The sequence below is a fragment of the Haliotis rufescens genome, unplaced genomic scaffold (genome assembly GCF_023055435.1).
Source record: "Haliotis rufescens isolate VD_foot unplaced genomic scaffold, xgHalRufe1.0.p SCAF_69, whole genome shotgun sequence".
Taxonomy (NCBI): domain Eukaryota; kingdom Metazoa; phylum Mollusca; class Gastropoda; order Lepetellida; family Haliotidae; genus Haliotis; species Haliotis rufescens.
In genome coordinates, this window is record NW_025964360.1 from 1799753 (window position 1) to 1817665 (window position 17913).

General features: G+C 40.3%; 1 protein-coding gene across 2 annotated transcripts; it reads left to right on the forward strand.

The window, feature by feature from the left end:
- The first annotated feature begins 693 nt into the window (after positions 1 to 693).
- On the forward strand, positions 694 to 17672 carry LOC124148684 (sodium- and chloride-dependent creatine transporter 1-like). Of its 2 annotated transcripts, XM_048387268.1 has the most exons (4): positions 694 to 772; positions 15547 to 15674; positions 15806 to 15937; positions 16983 to 17672. In XM_048387268.1, the coding sequence occupies exons 2-4, from the start codon at positions 15560 to 15562 to the stop codon at positions 17243 to 17245; spliced, it is 510 nt and encodes a 169-aa protein (XP_048243225.1). In that variant the 5' UTR covers positions 694 to 772; positions 15547 to 15559; the 3' UTR covers positions 17246 to 17672. The 2 variants fall into 2 exon arrangements, with proteins under 2 accessions (XP_048243225.1, XP_046375871.1); XM_046519915.2 differs by lacking the exon at positions 694 to 772 and having other exon boundaries at positions 15471 to 15674.
- Positions 17673 to 17913: the final 241 nt, after the last annotated feature.

Here is a 17913-nt window from a genome sequence, read left to right on the forward strand (position 1 = left end):
ACGATAGATCATATTTCCACACATTCAGATTTCCACAGCAATAATCCCCATTAAGATCTGGCTTGGAAGTGGTCTGCAGCAACCCATGCTTGGACGAGGCGACTAACGGGAGCGGATGGTAAGGCTCGCTGACAGTGTTGATGTATGTGTATATCCTTAAATGAGTAGATTGATGCTCATGCTCTCAACCACTGGACTGTGTGGTCTGGGGGATATGGCGATCAGCATGTCCGTCCGTTCGTCCGTTTCCCGTTTACGGGGCAGAACTCCAAAACCGTTGAATATTTCTTAATGAAACTTGCCATAAGGATCAGTGATGACTGGTGCCTTTTGGTGATTTGAGGTGTTTATTTATACATATTTATGAAAATGAGAGTAGTGCTCGTTTCCAGTCTAATGATGAACTGGTGCCTTTTGGTGATTTGGCGTATTGAAAAATAGTAAATGTATTTTGTTTTTCTTTACCGAACTCAATTTCCGAATTACAGGAAGATGTGTAATAGCTTGAAGACTCTTGCTATGCACAGTCAGCAATGGTTAATGTTCTGAATCCAGTGCACAGCTTCATGCGGATAACTATAGGCTCTGTGTATGCATGTTGCATGCGGTGATTGGTGTGATCGTCTGTCTAGTTGGCTCCCTGCTGTTGCATCGTGGTAACAGGCTGTGCATTATCCCGCGTAGGGTCCTAGTTTCAGCAGAGTTTTTGTGCTGTCACATAGTGATAGAGGATTGTGCACCCACCTCGAGTGTAGCGTGGGAAAGTGTTAAGGTGAGTGACTGGACTGGAATTAATTCCCTTCGGCCAATATTGTTATCATTCTGCCGGGTTTTTAGTCCTTCTAATTCCATTCAGAGAGAGAGAGAGAGTCTTGTACTAGTCCGGACTAATGCCGATTTTATAGTTACAGCCCACTGACATACTATAAATGCGGCAGTTTAACATGAATGTCCCTCTCGGACACAGTTTACAGTAACTGTCTCCGAGCCGACGAGCCCTTTAATGTCGAGCGCCAGACAGGGTAACAATAGGTACCATCTTTTAACGTCATTTTGTATGATGAGGCCGGGGATAGAACCTACGACCTTCCCCGCTTCAGGTGGATGCTCTTCCACTAGACGACAGAGGCGGCCTCATAGTCTGCTATGCATTTTCGAATTTCGAACACATATATACACCTCTAAATTAATGAAGCAGACCCCGTTTTTTTCTACCGTGTATTTCCAACGACATTTGCATCCAGTCTGAAATATGATGGAAACATAGATGCCAGATGAGGCTCTTGATCAAGGACCTGAGGTGAGGTGAAATGGGGTTTAACGTCGCGTCCAAGATTATTGCACTCATATAGCCACGTGCATGTACGTGTGTGTGTTTGTCTGGCTGCTTGTACTAGTCCGGACTGATGCCAATTTATAGTGCTAGCTTACTGAGATACCATGCCGCAGTTTAACATGAATATCCCATGAATAGACACAGTATACTGACTCCGAGGCGACCAGTCCTTGTTTTAGCCCCGTAATGCCGAGCGCCAGACAGGGTAACAACAAGTACCATCTTTTAACGTCTTTTGGTATGACGCGGCCGGGGATCGAACCCCGGACCTTCCGCTCTCAGAAACAACTTAACCGGTACGTGCCCGGATGGTCGAAAAAACAGGGTAGCTTTATTAAATTTTGTCATACAAATATGTGATAAATCATGTATTAAAACAACCGAAAACATGGAAAATGTACTTTCAAGTAGCTATTGAATCGCTGAAATGTGAAGCGAAGATGTCCAAAACTAAAATGGAAATGTCAAAAACAAAAACGAAAATGTCAAAAACTGGTAAAAATACAGAAAACTATTTCCACCGCGGTGATAATATTTCAGTATCTGCTTTATACATGATTTATCACATAGTTGTATGTCAAATTGTGTTAATTTGCAAAAGGTTACGATAACAATAAGTGAAATATCAAAATATTGAAAAACAGACTCCTTGTCCCTTATGGGCCACCGTAGGAGGCTAGATATTTTTGGGGAAATGATGTGAGAGCAATAGCAGGGAAACTCCTGTTTGGCATGGTTAAAAATATACTGATAGCGTTTCCACGCTAATGCACATGTACGGTGTTTCCTCGCAATAATCCTCGCTATATTCCGCGCGGCATGTGGATCAAGCTCGGGAGCTCGAATATCAGCATCTGCACGAGAATGAGTGAGTGAGTGAGTTTAAGCTTAACGTCACATCGGAAATATTTCAGCCATATCGTGACGAAACAAAATTTGACATTAACAATATATATTAAGCAGTATAAAATTCTGCCGACGAAGGGCAGTATAAAAACTAGCATATCACAGATTTACGTAAAACTAGTTTGAGAATATGTTAAAATAGATAACTAACTTAATCATTGGACAACACATTATAAAAACGGGCTATAGATCGCCACAAACTGAAGGTTGATCACCGCGCTGGAGACCATAGGGACTTACAGTACTTTTGCTACCTACATGGACCTCAGTCGGATTTACATCATCCCTCCAGTTGTTAGCGACGACTGACATAATTTAGCCAAACATTAAAATAACATATATGCTACGATTAAAAAGTGGAAGAAATAAATATACTTTGAAAGACGTGGTCTTACATACCCTCTCAGGGGGACAATAATTTTACACTACTTTAACCCCCTTTGAGGATATAGCCCCTAACAATCACAGTTATTGATTTAATCAACCGATCATAAAAGTTATTTATTTACAAAACATAACAATCACAATTTATGAATTAAATCAATTTCTTTTAAAAAAGCAAGAATTAAATGAGAATTTACCTGATAAAAAAGATCCTTGAGTGATGGAACTTTGAAATATTTATCCCTTGTGATGGAAAAATCAATGCAGTCAAGCGGGACATGCTTGACCGTGATTCTTTCATCACAAGGGATACAAAATGGAGGATCCTCACCTTTAAACAAATGTTCATGAGTGTAACGTGAGTGACCAATCGTCTTAATACAACCTCTTCAAATCTGGACTGAAAGCCCAAGTAGGTGTAACCAATATTTGGTTTTATTTCATGTAATTTATTGATACCTACTTGGGTGTCCCACTTCTTTTGCATCAGATCACGGATGTAAGATCTAATTATAGGTTTATAATCACTGTATGGTTAAAGAAGTGGTGTCACAGATTTGTTGAGTGCTGCTTTTGCGGCAGCATCAGCCAGTGTGTTACCAACAATCCCAACATGGCTTGGTAACCAACAAAAGACGATGTCATATTGGCCAGTCGCAAGATCATTAAATAACTCAAGAATTTCAATTAAAAATGGATGTTTACATGACATATTTTTAATAGCCTGAAGGCACGAAAGTGAATCTGAAAAAATAATGAAGTCTTTATATTTGGATTTCTTCTATATATATTTAATGCTGTTAAAATTGCGTGCGCTTCTGCTATGAATATGGAACTATTATCGGGTAATCGGGAAGATACTGTTCTGGATCCAATGATGGTGGCACTAGCAACTGCGCCACCATCCTTGAATCCATCTGTAAATATAGATTTATAAGTGTCATAAGTGTTTCTTAATTGATTGTATTCTTGTTTATAAATAAGTGGATTTGTATCAGATTTCTTAAGTCTGGTTAATGTGAGGTCTACATTTGGCCTTACCATTTGCCAAGGAGGCGATGAAAAAAGTTTTCTGGGAGCTATATCTTGAAAGTTAATGTTCGCAGCAGAAACGACTGATATCTTCGTAAGGAGGATTAAATACGCAATTAAAATCAGGATTTGACTGATTAGAATAAAATTTAATTAGTGATGTACTGTAAAGATAGTTTCAGTCGGCGTTGTTTAAGAGAAGGCTCATCCGCTTCAACAGACAGACTGGGAATAGGAGAAGTGCGAAAGGCTCCAAGGCAAAGCCTCAGTCCTTGGTGATGGATAGTATCAAGTTTCTTTAAATTACTTTTACAGGCTCCACCATAGACGATGGAGCCGTAATCAAGTTTTGAACGAATCAGTGACCTGAATAAGTGTAAGAGGGTTGTCTGATCCCCTCCCCACTTTGAATTGGATACAACTTTTAACAAATCGAGCGCCTTCAGGCATTAAGCTTTAAGTGATTTAATGTGTGGTAAGAAAGTTAAATGGCTATCAAAGATGAGTCCCAAGAATTTGGCCTCCTTTATAACTTTGATAGGGGTACCATTCAAAAATAATTCAGGGTTTTGTTGCAGAAGTGTATACAGTTAGTTTTAGATTGAGAAAATTTAAACCCGTTTCGAGAGACCCCTTGTGAATTTTATTGAGACAGATTTGTAACTGCCTCTCTATGGTGTGCATATTTTTACCACAAGAAGATATATTAAAATCATCCACGAACAGTGATCCATCCACTGAATCACTTAAAACCTTGGACAGACTATTTATTTTGATACTAAACAAGGTAACAGACAAAATACTGCCTTGTCGGACACCCTGATCCTGATTATAATGGTTAGACAGGGTTGTACCCACTCGGACTTGAAATTGTCTGTCTGTTAAAAATTGTGATATAAAATGAGGTAAACGGCCTCTCAAACCAAAGTCATGTAAATCCTTTAAAATGCCATGCTTCCAAGTAGTATCGTATGCTTTCTCAAGATCAAAGAAAATTGATACTACGTGTTGTTTATTTACAATAGCATTTTTCACAAAGGATTCCAATCGTACTAAATGGTCGATAGTACTTCGATTTTTTCGGAAACCACATTGGATATTTGTAATTAGATTATTGGTTTCCAAATACCAAATTAATCTATTATTAACCATTCGTTCCATGGTTTTACATACGCAACTTGTTAAGGATATAGGTCGATAGTTAGAGGGATCTGTATGATCCCGGCCAGGCTTTGGTATAGGGACAACAATGGCATTATGCCATGAAGGAGGAAAATTCCCTGATGTCCATATTTGATCAAATATATCTAAAAGTGTCTCCAGACATGATTCAGGTAAATGTTTTAAAAGCTGGTAGTGTATGTTATCAGCTCCCGTTGCTGTGTCATGAGCTTGCCCAAGGACAGTATGTAACTCATGTAACGAGAAGACTTCATTATAGTCTTCACCATTATCAGAAGTGAAATTTACTTTATTCTTTTCCTGTTGTTTCTTAAATTGTTGAAACTCCGGGAAATAATTAGATGTTGAAGAATGTTTTGCTAACGTTTCTCCAAGTTTATTTGCAATATCAGTTTTGTCCGTTAATATCGTGTCCCTTCCTTAAGATGGTGAACAGATGATTTTGAACATTTGCCTTTTTTTTGGCACCATATTCCACACCTGGATATGGGCGTGCGGGAACTTATTTTGGAGACATAGTTCCTCAAAGACTGACGCTTATTTTGTTTAAAAGCACGTCGTGCCTTGGCATTGGTAATTTTGACCTTATCTAGATTATGGACTGTAGGATTGCGGCGGAAATACTTTTCCGCTTTCTTCCTATATTTTCGTGCCTGTTTGCATTCGTTGTTAAACCATGGTTTACGAATATGTGGAATTGTAGACGACTTTGGAATTGCTTTATCAGCAATTTCATTCAGCATGTCCGAAAACAACTGTATCGAATCTGGAACATGTTGAACAATGTCAGGGTTCATTTTTCAGTGGATAATAATTCATATAATGTCCAATCAGCCTTTGTAAAATTCCACCGTGTTGTTGGTGGACGATCAGTAGGGTTAACAGTTTTAAGGATGGTAGGGAAATGGTCACTCCCACAAAGGTCATCATGAACTGACCATTCAAATTCGTTGTAAAGATTTGAATCTGTGATGGACAGATCCAGTGCTGAATAAGTACCTGTAGCAGGATGTAGATAAGTGTTTGAATCATCATTAAATATGCAGAGATTGTTGTCCGAAATAAAGTCTTCGAGCACTTTTCCCTTACTGTTTGTATTTGGACTTCCCCATATAGAGTTATGCCCATTTAGATCGCCCATGATGATACAGGGCTTTGGTAACTGATCATAGAGATTCTGAAGATCAGCCTGCTGAAGTGTATTCGAAGGAGGAATATACAAGGAGCACAAAGTAAGTGCAAAGTGCAAGGTAAGTCGGACAGCTTCAGCTTGAAGATTTGTATTGAGGGGAACAGTACTATGGATGATGCCTTGCCTGATCAATATAGTATAACCTCCAGTAGCATTCTTACCTGGAGGTGAAAATGAATGAAAGCAATTGTATTTCCGTAAATTAAATACATCGCTGTGCTTAAGATAAGTCTCTTGGAGACACAGTGCTCATGGTGTAAAGTCCTGAATTAGCAATTGTATCTCATTAAAAATTTGCCTGAGTCCTCTGCAATTCCACTGAATCAAATGAGGCGTGTGGGTCATGGCGGCTCAATAGGTAATCTCACACGCGAGCGTGAAGAACTCCTAGCACTGGCCTGTGAAGACGGAGTTACCTCCATATCCAAAGGTCCAAAGGAGTTATGGACAGGCACCTCTGAAGGAGAGGGTGTCCTAAGATGTTGTCTATTTATTTATTTTCTTTCTTTCTTTGACATATGAACATTTCCTGGCTTTTCAATTACCGGTAAACATTGTGAATCAGTCTGTGATTCTAAAGATGATGTAGTGGGCTGACAATCTGATTTGTTGGGCTGAATGACAGATGTTGTTTCAACTGGTTTCACAGAGTGAACCCACGTCAACTCAGTCTGACATTCTATTGATGAAGTAGCAACAGAACGAGTCACTGCAGCAGCAAGTTAAAGTTGACGGCACCTGATTAGCTACTTGCTTTTTGGCTTCCAGATATGAAATGTTGTTGTTGTGTTTCAGTTTCAATATCTGTGACTCAGTTTTCCACATAGGACAGGCCTTTGACCAGGCTTCATGTTGGCCATTACAGTTGGCACACTTGACATCTGCCCTACATTCAGTGCTGTCATGGTGACCACCACGACGCTGGCAAACATGAGGTCGATCACATGATTTTGAACCATGGCCAAACTTTTGGCAAGTATAACATCGCAGTGGATTGGGGACATACACCTCCACTCCGATATTAACATAACCAGCTTTAATTGAACGAGGGATACTTGGTCTATCAAATGTGAAGAGATAGGTATTCAGGGGAGTGATAACACCATTGACCTTTTTCGTGAAACGTTTAACAGCTCTCACCGCCTGATCCTTTAACTCTGTAACAATGTCTTGTTCAGACATGTCCGAAAGGCATCGAGCTCTGTCTCGAACAATGCCTCTACTGAAGTTTAAAGTCTTGTGTGCTGAAACAGCAACCTCAACACTTGCAAACTGACTGATCGACAAGAGATTTAGAGATTGCTGTTTCTTCAGACACTCCACAAGAATAGAACCACTACGGAGACGAGTGACATTTTTCACTTCTCCACAGTGTCCGTTAATAGCTTTTGAAATAGCAAACGATTTCTATTTTAAAGGTAGTTTGTCAGCAGCCTCGATCACCAGGAATTGGGCCCATGAATCGTAGTTGTTGGGAATGTTCCCAGAATCATCATCTTCAAGACGTCTTCTTTTGTCGTTACGAATTGAACCAGGTTGTTTGGTAGACATGGCGAAAGAAAAGTGTTTCAGCATACCTGCTCCCCACCCCCCATCGAGTGTCAACAAGGACAGTGTTGTAGCGCATCGGATTTCCAGCATGCAAACACCAGAGATACAGGGATGTTATACTCCAGCAAATATGACTTGAATAGCTATATTTATCTACCAGATGTAGTGCAGGTTCAGTCCATGACAAACTGGAGACATACAGAATACAGAGGTCAACATCACCAGATTGGCCCATGAGCCACCGCCTTCTGGCGTAAGACTCTTGGCAATTTATTCCATCCAAAATTGTTAATTCATACAAGTTATGCATGGCCAAGACCAAAAGATACATTAAAATACAACACATGTGTGCATATACAATATTACGCACAGGGCCTGGCATGACCAGCCGAATGATAAGACCGGGCCCATCTTGCCACCCGTCTAGGCGAAGTAAAGGTCGAAGTAGTGTGTTGGGCAAAGGAACACAGTTCCAGGAACCAGTGCCCTCAACTACCAGACTCCCGTCCTCCGCCGACACAGGGACGCAACCCACGGCAAACGGGCTGCCCACTTTGGTCGCCTTTTACGACCAGCAATGGGGTACTGTGGAAATATTTATACCCCGGTTCCACACGGGGGAAGAGCTATTAGCGTTACCCAGCACTCACCACGAGGAGGTTGCTCTCCACGAGTGCCTCACGAGAATGAGACGGACAGTAAGTGTTGTATAAGTGATATCACATTCAGGACAACAATTTTCACATCTGTTAACGTGATCAATTTATTTTGATAAAGTTTGAGACACATGCACGTATGTTGCCCTGGTCTCTTTGGCCATTCTCAACTGGACGATGTTGACTGGATACGCGATACAGAACATCGACAATCCTTTAGAAACTGTCCACGGATGCATTTTGAGACCATACGATGGTGCTCTGGAGGAACATTCAACACTGCACACGGCGCAGATATTAGATATTGGTATGGGGTGCTCCTAAGATGTATACTACCTTTAACAGTTTACATATATGTTCATGCTTATAGGCTGTATGTGAACCAAACCACAACCTGGCAGCATATTTCTGCAGGCATCAAACTGGCCAAGTATTCTCTGTTCATGAAAATGGACATGGCTACCTCTGTCATCAGGTATCGCCAACTGAAAGGGCTAACTCCAACAGCTATCCATGCAGACACAATGTCAATTTAGGGGATGTTCCTTCCTTTGTCACCGTTAAGAAGTAGTAGGTAACTGAGATCAAGAGGGGCGAGAGAGCATCAAAGTTTATCCAAGATCAGGAAGATGTTCAGCTGCCTCATCTGAGGCAAATGTTGATAAATTACATGATCTGATTAGGGATGATCGACAACTGACCACACGTAACATAGCTAATACAGTTGGAATCTCTCATGAGAGAGGTGCATGAACTGAGCATCATGATAGGAAACACTCATTGTTTCTAATATCCAACTGTTTCCAGATGATTTTGTTCATCTGACGTGTCCTCCGACAATGTGATGCTTCTGTTTTCTGGGGTTCCAAAAGTATCCTATTGGTGGTCTACCTACTGAAAGTCAGACCATTTATGTCAAGAATATCAAAGCTAAACGTTGTGAAAAACTCACTAAACCTATCTGACTGAATATTCCCCGTATCCACTAGATTTTGGCACCATCAGATTCTCCCCTCCTCAAAAAGAAAGAAATGACAGGAAATCATACGCAAATGCAGACGACGATGACGTCTTTTCTGTTGTGGAAAAGTGTTCATACAACCAGAATCAAGTTGTGTACACCAGCTGGAACCAGAAGCAAGCTGTATACACCAGCTGGAACCAGGTACCCTCAGCTAATCACAACTCCATCAAAGCAGTTCATCATAGGTAGGCTCAGAACGCTCAACACAACCCTATTAACCCAGATATTGTTTCAGAATCGTTCAGAACTAATTTTGTTAATCAGTAAATATCCATTGATACAAGTTCAATGAATGATTGACAAATAGAATTGAAACACACACTTTTCGGTTTACAATCACAAAAGCCAATACAAATGGTCAAAGAAGTGGTGGCAGCAATAAGTAAAAACGTCCGACAATAGATATCAGTGTACTCACGAAATGTCCAGAATAGTTCAGTGTCAGATGTCTTGAAAACGCAAACACTTACATTTTTATGTAAATTGTATTAGTGGCGGATACTACCGGTAGGGCATAACATGCTTACCTTTTTCGCAAACGACTGGTGTCATCATATTTTTTCAGCAAAATATTCACATTTTTTTTTCATAAATGAACTTGTTAACTCAAAATCTAAAAGGGGGCACGGGTGGCCCAGTCGTCTAAGGCGCCGCGATTCGATGTGCAGAGTTGCGTCCCTTAGGCACGTAAGAGACCTATGATTGTGGGTTCGAATCCCGGTTTGCCCCGATTTTGTTTCTAGGTTGGTCAGCACCATACCCGTGCTCGTGGGTTTCACCGAAGTGGTAAACGTCTGAGACCTGCATCACTCTGGGCTTTCCTCCCACATTAAGCTGACACGCCGCGATATAACTGGAATATTGTTAAAAGCGGCGTTAAACCCAACTCACTCACTCACACTCACTCAAAATCTAAAAATGGCGTACAGTTATATCCAGATCTAATAGAAATATTCCTTTTATTTTTATCTGACGATGTTGTACTCTCGGATTCAGTAATAGGCCTGCAACGTCAAATCAATATTTTCGAAAATTATTGTGACAAGTGGTCCCTGTCCGTCAATCTAAATAAAACTAAAGTTCTTGTTTTTAAAAGCGGTCGGAAATTACCAATATTAGAGAAATAGACACACAAAGATGCATATATAGAAGTAGTTTTATCTTATACTTACCTTGGAAAATTGTTTACTAGGACTTTGAGTTGGAATAAATATCTAGAATCTCCACCTGTTAAAGCTCAGAAAGTGTTGATGTCAATCCTACAAATTTGTTAAAATATGATTATCTGCCCTGTAATTTATACTTTCATTTTTTTTATACAAAGATAATGCCAAATATTTGTAATTGTTGTAATATTACACACTATCCTGTTTGAGATCTGTGTTCAGAGTATTGGTTCCCAACATCATATGGTCGCCGACAGCAATGAGATTGTGTGACAATCAATCAGTCATACACTCCAATTTGTCATGATGCTTTTTATGTGGTTGTTTGTTGTTTTGTTGTTTAACGCCGCACTCAGCAATATTCAAGTTATATGACGGCGGTCTGTAAATAATCGAGTCTGGACCAGACAATCCAGTGATTGACATCATGAGCATCGATCAGCGCAATTGAGATCGATGACATGCATCAACTAAGTTAGCGAGCCTGACCACCCGATCCCGTAAGTCGCTCTTACGACAAGCATAGTCACCTTTTACGGCAAGCATGGGTTGCTGAAGACCTAATCTACCCCGAATCTTCACGGGTCGCTTTTTATGTAATTGGTATATTTGTTTTTTGACAGAATTATTTATTCTTTGCTTTATACCCCTATGATGGAAGTATATCAGCCCAAGTATATCATTTTATCAGACATTTGGTTCCTATACCAGCATATCAAAGCAAAACTATGTAATACAAAACATTATTAAGACAGCACTTAACAAAATCGAAGGTATCACAAATCACAAGTATTCTGCTCAGTGAAGAACAATTTTCCTGTGGGCACTTCTACGGGATGTTTCATATTCGAATTCATGTAGTCCTGTCATGCTGTGGTATGCTTTGTAAGAAGTTTATTTGACATCTAGAATTTGGTAAAAGGCATCGCGCATCAACACGATTATACAGCAAGGGCTTATGGTGCATACGAAGTCACTTTAAACAGGATGTTCTAATTATTTAAGATCATTAGACGGTTACTGTATTTTTCTAACAATAATATATACAGGTATATATTGGCATGAATTTGTACATATGTTTTGTTGAGAATCGTCGACTCTAGAGTATTGAAAGTGAAAGTCATATCTGATAAAACAAGTGAAAGTCATATCTGTAACAGATGTGTGTAATTATGCATAAATTGTGTCGTTCAAATTTTTTTTATTCATTTGTTATGTCTGACCAGTTTTCAGGGAATTTATTTAATTTCATACAAACATAATATATGTTAATCAATGTTTAATAATTTCCCATCGAAATACATTTGCATGAAATTTGCATATGACAATACCGATAATGACAATACCGATAGTTTGCACGTGCCGCAGTAGTGCCACCCCCACACGTGCGTATGGTGCCATTCCTCATTTTGACTCTTTGAGGGAAGCTCGATTAATCGATGTGCATCAATATTTCTGTCGATCTTATTGATTCTGCTGGGGGCACGGGTGGCCCAGTCGTCTAAGGCGCCGCGATTCGATGTGCAGAGTTGCGTCCCTTGGGCACGCCAGAAACCTATGATTGTGGGTTCGAATCCCGGTTCGCCCCGATTATGTTTCTAGGTTGGTCAGCACCATACCCGTGCTTTTTGGTTTCACCGAAGTGGTAAACGTCCGAGACCTGCATCACTTCGGGCTTTCCTCCCACATTAAGCTGACACGCCGCGATATAACTGGAATACTGTTAAAAGCGGTGTTAAACCCAACTCACTCACTCACTATTGATTCTGCTTATCATACAGTTGTGATGAAATTAATGTCATTCATTGTTTGTAAATGAACTAGCGATAAGAAAACTGTCAGAAATCAATAGGTTAAATTTTTCACAATCTGTGATTAGCAGACCCTGAAACAGGTACCATCAAACCCTAAATGTTGACGATCGACCCCGTTCAGGGCGTCCCTGGTCAACGGCAACAGTACATAAGTTATTGATCAGAAACCACGGTCTACAAATCGCTGCACACTTTCATCAGGGTACCGGAGTAGGTGAGGTGAAATGGGGTTTAACGTCGCGTCCGAGATTATTGCACTTATATAGCGACGTGCATGTACGTATGTGTGTTTGTGTGGCTGCTTGTACTAGTCCGGACTGATGCCGATTTATAGTGCTAGCACACTGAGATACCATGCCGCAGTTTAACATGAATACCCCACTCAGACACAGTATACTGACTCCGAGCCGACCAGTCCTTGTTTTAGCCCCTTAATGCCGAGCGCCAGACAGGGTAACAACAAGTACCATCTTTTAACGTCTTTTGGTATGACGCGGCCGGGGATCGAACCCCGGGCGGACGCTCTACCACTAGACCACGGAGGCGGTCTGTACCGGAGTATGAAGTACGGGTCAGACGATTAGAAAACCTCTCAATGCAACTCATCTCAATGCTCGACGGCCATGTCTTGTGTCGCCCCAACAGACGTGTACAGAAAGTCGAAACCCGGGTAATCGCTGCATGTCAGATGTCATCATTTCAGATGAGACCCCGTTCACTTTACACTTCCAGGATAGGCCTGGTCGTGTCTGGCGCCGTTGAAATGAACGTCAAGCCAATATAACCCTTCATGACAAATTGGGCAGTGAATCGGGAATGATGTGGGTGGCATCACTATGCCTGACCGAACCCAATGTATATTGTGCAAGGCAGGGTCACAGGACAGTACCATCGGGACAACATTCAGACACCCTTTGTTGTCCTGTTTGCAAGGCGTGTGGGTCGACTTTTTGTCTTTCGCCCGTGCTCACCGCGAATCGTCAGTGCTTAACTCGAGCAGCACAGCATCCATAAAATGCCATGGCCAGCAATGAGCCCATCAAACACGTCTGGGCCATGATAGGGAGACGTGTGCGTCAACGTCATAGGCTGAACTTGGCCAGGCGCTGCAAGATTAATTGGAGAAATGCCATTGAATCGGCATTTGGAGACCCATACGCATTATGCCCTGTAGTGTGAGTGAATGTTTGACAAATTGTGGCGGTTGACAGTTACCACTGATACTGATTTGTGGATACTAAATACCATGCTAATTCATGAAACACTTGGCTACAAAATAACCATAGATCTATTACTGTTATATCAGTTAACGTTCAGATAAGAGCTTTGAGACTCAGTAATTAGGTATAACGAATCGAAACGTGAATTTCTAATGATTGTAAGACTTTAATGAAATTCTACATGTACATGTGATATTATGTTGTACCAAGACATGACATTTAGTGCCATGGCATGACAACGTTACAGTGAATAAAAGCAAACCTGACATAAATATTGCCGTAATTATGAGACATCACTAAAACAAGCCATTGTATGATTTCGACTACAGTAAACTACGGTTATAACGAACACGCTTATAACGAACTGACGGATATAACGAACTTACTTTTTGGTCCCGACTATTTGCTGTAGTTGTGCTGTATATATGTTTATAACGAACTACGGTTATAACGAACTAAAATTAGTAGTCCCTTTTAGTTCGTTATAACCGTAGTTTACTGTATATCATAAGTATTTGTTTATGAATCACTATCAAATTGTGGGGATATCAGGTGTTCGCGAAAAGGTCAGCGCACCCTGCTTCACCACAAACACATTCAAAGGAATTAGACTGTGATATTCTAGTTATTCTACTATCCTTCGTTGACAGCTTTGTATTCAGTTTACATACATGCATCATAAATGTATCATAAATGTAACTTCTCGTCACGATATGGCTGAAATATTGCCCATGTGACGTTAAATAATAACTCACTCACTCACTCAACGGAATTAACCTGAAAAACACGGGAACATATGGCACAAATCAAAAAAGGCGAATGCTTCAGACCTCACTTCTGTCACTGGTGCGTCAAATATGGAAACGTCCTTCGCATGTCTACCATAAAACCTTTTGAGCAAGAGCATGATCACAAAAGAAAGTAGCTTAAAATGGACCTGAAAATGGTATCTCCTATCCCACTCTAGCCAGTCTCCACATACTTCTTTAACGAGTTAACCTGTACTGTAACCTTTCAATGATGAACACGACCAAGCTGAATGTCGTTCATTTCCCAAAGAACGTCAGTATGTCGCGTGGTTACCTTATCAATCGACCGGAGAGATACAGAACTACTTGAGTGGAATTCCTCAATGTCTAAATAAAAATGGCTTCATAAAGGACTTTGAAGGCAGACAGATCATGTATATGTCGGCTCACCAAATGAAGCGTTGATTCGAAGTTATAGCAGAGAATGTTCTTCTTTAAGTAAATCACGAAGTTCCATGCTGTCGTGCATTGTATTGGGAATCTAATCACGCCGCCTCAGGCAGTAATCCCCATCCTCATCTAGCTTGAGTATGACACACACCCAAAGTTCACAGGACGTTCATATAAAGGTGGTCCAGTCTGAAATATGATGGAAACATAGATGCCAGATGAGGCTCTTGATCAAGGACCTGAGGTGAGGTGAAATGGGGTTTAACGTCGCGTCCAAGATTATTGCACTTATATAGAGACGTGCATGTGCGTGTGTGTGTTTGTGTGGCTGCTTGTACTAGTCCGGACTGATGCCGATTTATAGTGCTAGCACACTGAGATACCATGCCGCAGTTTAACATGAATACCCCACTCAGACACAGTATACTGACTCCGAGCCGACCAGTCCTTGTTTTAGCCCCTTAATGCCGAGCGCCAGACAGGGTAACAACAAGTACCATCTTTTAACGTCTTTTGGTATGACGCGGCTGGGGATCGAACCCCGGGCCTTCCGCTCTCCGGGCGGACGCTCTACCATTAGGCCACGGAGGCGGTCACGTTCATATAAAACCATTTTCAGCAGCAACCGGGTCTGGATTCCTTCCATTTCCAACTTTACTGGTGCAACTTCTATTTCAAGTGAAAGACATTTCCGTAGCCGCTTTTTCATGACTATTGTAAAACCACGGGACGTAACTACAAAAGATATTTGTGGGACGGATCACGTCATGATGTAAACAACTATCCGCGTTAATATAGTTCGCTTTAAATGATTCAAGCTTTGTGTTTAAATGGATTGTTTAATAATTTATGTATGTCATTAAACAACTTCAATCCCTAAATAGTGTGGGAACAACGATGGCTCGCGAACAATGGCACAATCAGTTTGACTACGTCATCTCGCTACTTGGATACAGTGTTGGAGCGGGAGCCTTCATCAAGTTCCCTTTCTACTGTATGCGCAATGGTGGAGGTAGGTGACATAAGACGCCAGCGTATTTCAGGAGGACTTAAACGTTTTTCCTGTAAAATGCAAAGAGTAAGCGTAATACCATGTGCATCATTTTAAAGCAGATCTTTAGTGTTTTTGTTTCTTTTAATAAGGGGCGTTCCTGATTCTTTATATATTCTTCACGGTCGTCGGAGCCATTCCTATCGTGTTCTTGGAGATGACTATTGGACAGTTAAGTCAGAGCGGATCAATCAACGTCTGGAACATGTGTCCTCTCTTTAAAGGTAAGAATGGTAACAAGGTGAAAGGTTTTAACTGGAACAGCCTGTTTTTATCACATGTCTTCTGTCATAATCTGATCATTTTATGTCAGTACTCATTTAATTCTTGAATTTTTAACAGAAATAGAACTAATAGATAAATTTTGATAGATGATATACATTTTAAATAACTATTAACATCAACTGAGATTGTTGATGGTGGTGCCACTCGGGTGGTTAAAGTAGTGTAAAAATATTGTCCTCCTGCTTGTGCCACGTAAATCCATTCTCGATCAAGGTAAGTAATATTGACTTGCGTTTTAGAACTTTGATTGTATTGTCAATTTGTTTTGTGTTTTTTAATATTGGCTAGCATACGGTACATCCACTGGTAACCAAAGTGATGGCATAAATCCTGCTGGGGAGTCATGCAGGAAGCATAGGTACTGTAAGTCCCCATGATCTCCAGTAAGGTGGTCTAACTTTGGTTATTGGTGGTCTATAGCCTTGTTTTAATTGATAGGACTTAATCTCTTATTACTATATGTTTTTAAAGGAAATTATGATCTAGTTTGTTTTATTAAAAAAAAACTGTGATATAACTTACTATTTTACTGTCCTTTGTTAACAGATATTTTAGATTAAATACCTAGTTCACATCGCTATATGGCGGGAATATTGCCGATGCGATGTAAAATTTAACTCACTCACTCACTCATTTTATTGTTCTAAAACTAGTTTTACAATTATAATCTGTGATATATTGCTTGTTGCTGTACCGTCTTTCGACGACTGTTTTTTATATATAATATAAATGCATAACTTGTTCAAGTGATATATGGCTGAAATATTGCCGATGTGACTTTAAATATTAACTTACTCACTATGACAGATCTCATCGATAGGGCTGGTCTTGCTTGATGGATTTTTTTTGCTGTGTGCTTGTGTCATGAAATGAGAGTAGGTTCCCATTAATGTTCACTTCCTATTATGTAGGACTGTCATATGACCAGGATACAAGTACAAATAGCCTTCAAACTTAGTAATTTGTCACCTTGTACTGTTTCAGGTATAGGCGTTGGATGTGCAATTGTCGGGTGGATTTTTTGTAGTTACTACAACATTGGTTTTGTTTGGTTTATGTATTACTTTTACAACTCGTTCTCCAACAAATTACCCTGGGACAACTGTGATAATTTATGGAACACCCCAACTTGCATATCCAACAGGACTTTTTTACATAATGAAACAAGTTCGATTTCCAATAGTATTGACCATGGGGACTTGGTCAATGTGTCAGGGTTGACAGCCGCCGAGGAATTCTGGAAGTAAGCATTGCCACCTTCTCGCTTTATTTCTTGCATGCCTGGATGAATATGGAATAGATTTTTATTCTTACTTTCACATTTAGCCGATCGGTGGGTTGGCCAAGTGGAGAAAGCATGGGCTCGTTAGCCGGGAGACCAGGTTCAATCTTTATGTCCCCAACCATTTTATATCTCGGACTCTTGTCCACCGGGTGTACCCATAACAAATGTATTTAAATTTCTGTATTATGCTCAATTTCAACTGTTGCAGTTATACCAAATTACAGATATACAGTAAATGTAGATGTAAAATAAACCTCTCACAAAGCATACCACAGCATGACAGGACTACATGAATTCGAATATGAAACATCCCGTAGAAGTGCCCACAGGAAAATTGTTCTTCACTGAGCAGAATACTTGTGATTTGTGATACCTTCGATTTTGTTAAGTGCGGTCTTAATAATGTTTTGTATTTAATAGTTTTGCTTTGATATGCTGGTATAGGAACCAAATGTCTGATAAAATGATATACTTGGGCTGATATACTTCCATCAAAGGGGTATAAAGCAAAGAATAAATAATTCTGTCAAAAAACAAATATACCAATTACGTAAAAAGCGACCCGTGAAGATCCGGGGTAGATTAGGTCTTCAGCAACCCATGCTTGCCGTAAAAGGCGACTAACGGGAT

What these genes read in the sequence shown, in the direction of transcription:
- LOC124148684 (XM_046519915.2), top strand. Translation starts at nt 15,512, where the DNA reads ATGTATGTCATTAAACAACTTCAATCCCTAAATAGTGTGGGAACAACG. An exon ending in CTGTATGCGCAATGGTGGAG is followed by an intron (nt 15,675 to 15,805) that starts GTAGGTGACATA and finishes TCTTTTAATAAG; the next exon opens with GGGCGTTCCTGATTCTTTAT. An exon ending in CATGTGTCCTCTCTTTAAAG is followed by an intron (nt 15,938 to 16,982) that starts GTAAGAATGGTA and finishes GTACTGTTTCAG; the next exon opens with GTATAGGCGTTGGATGTGCA.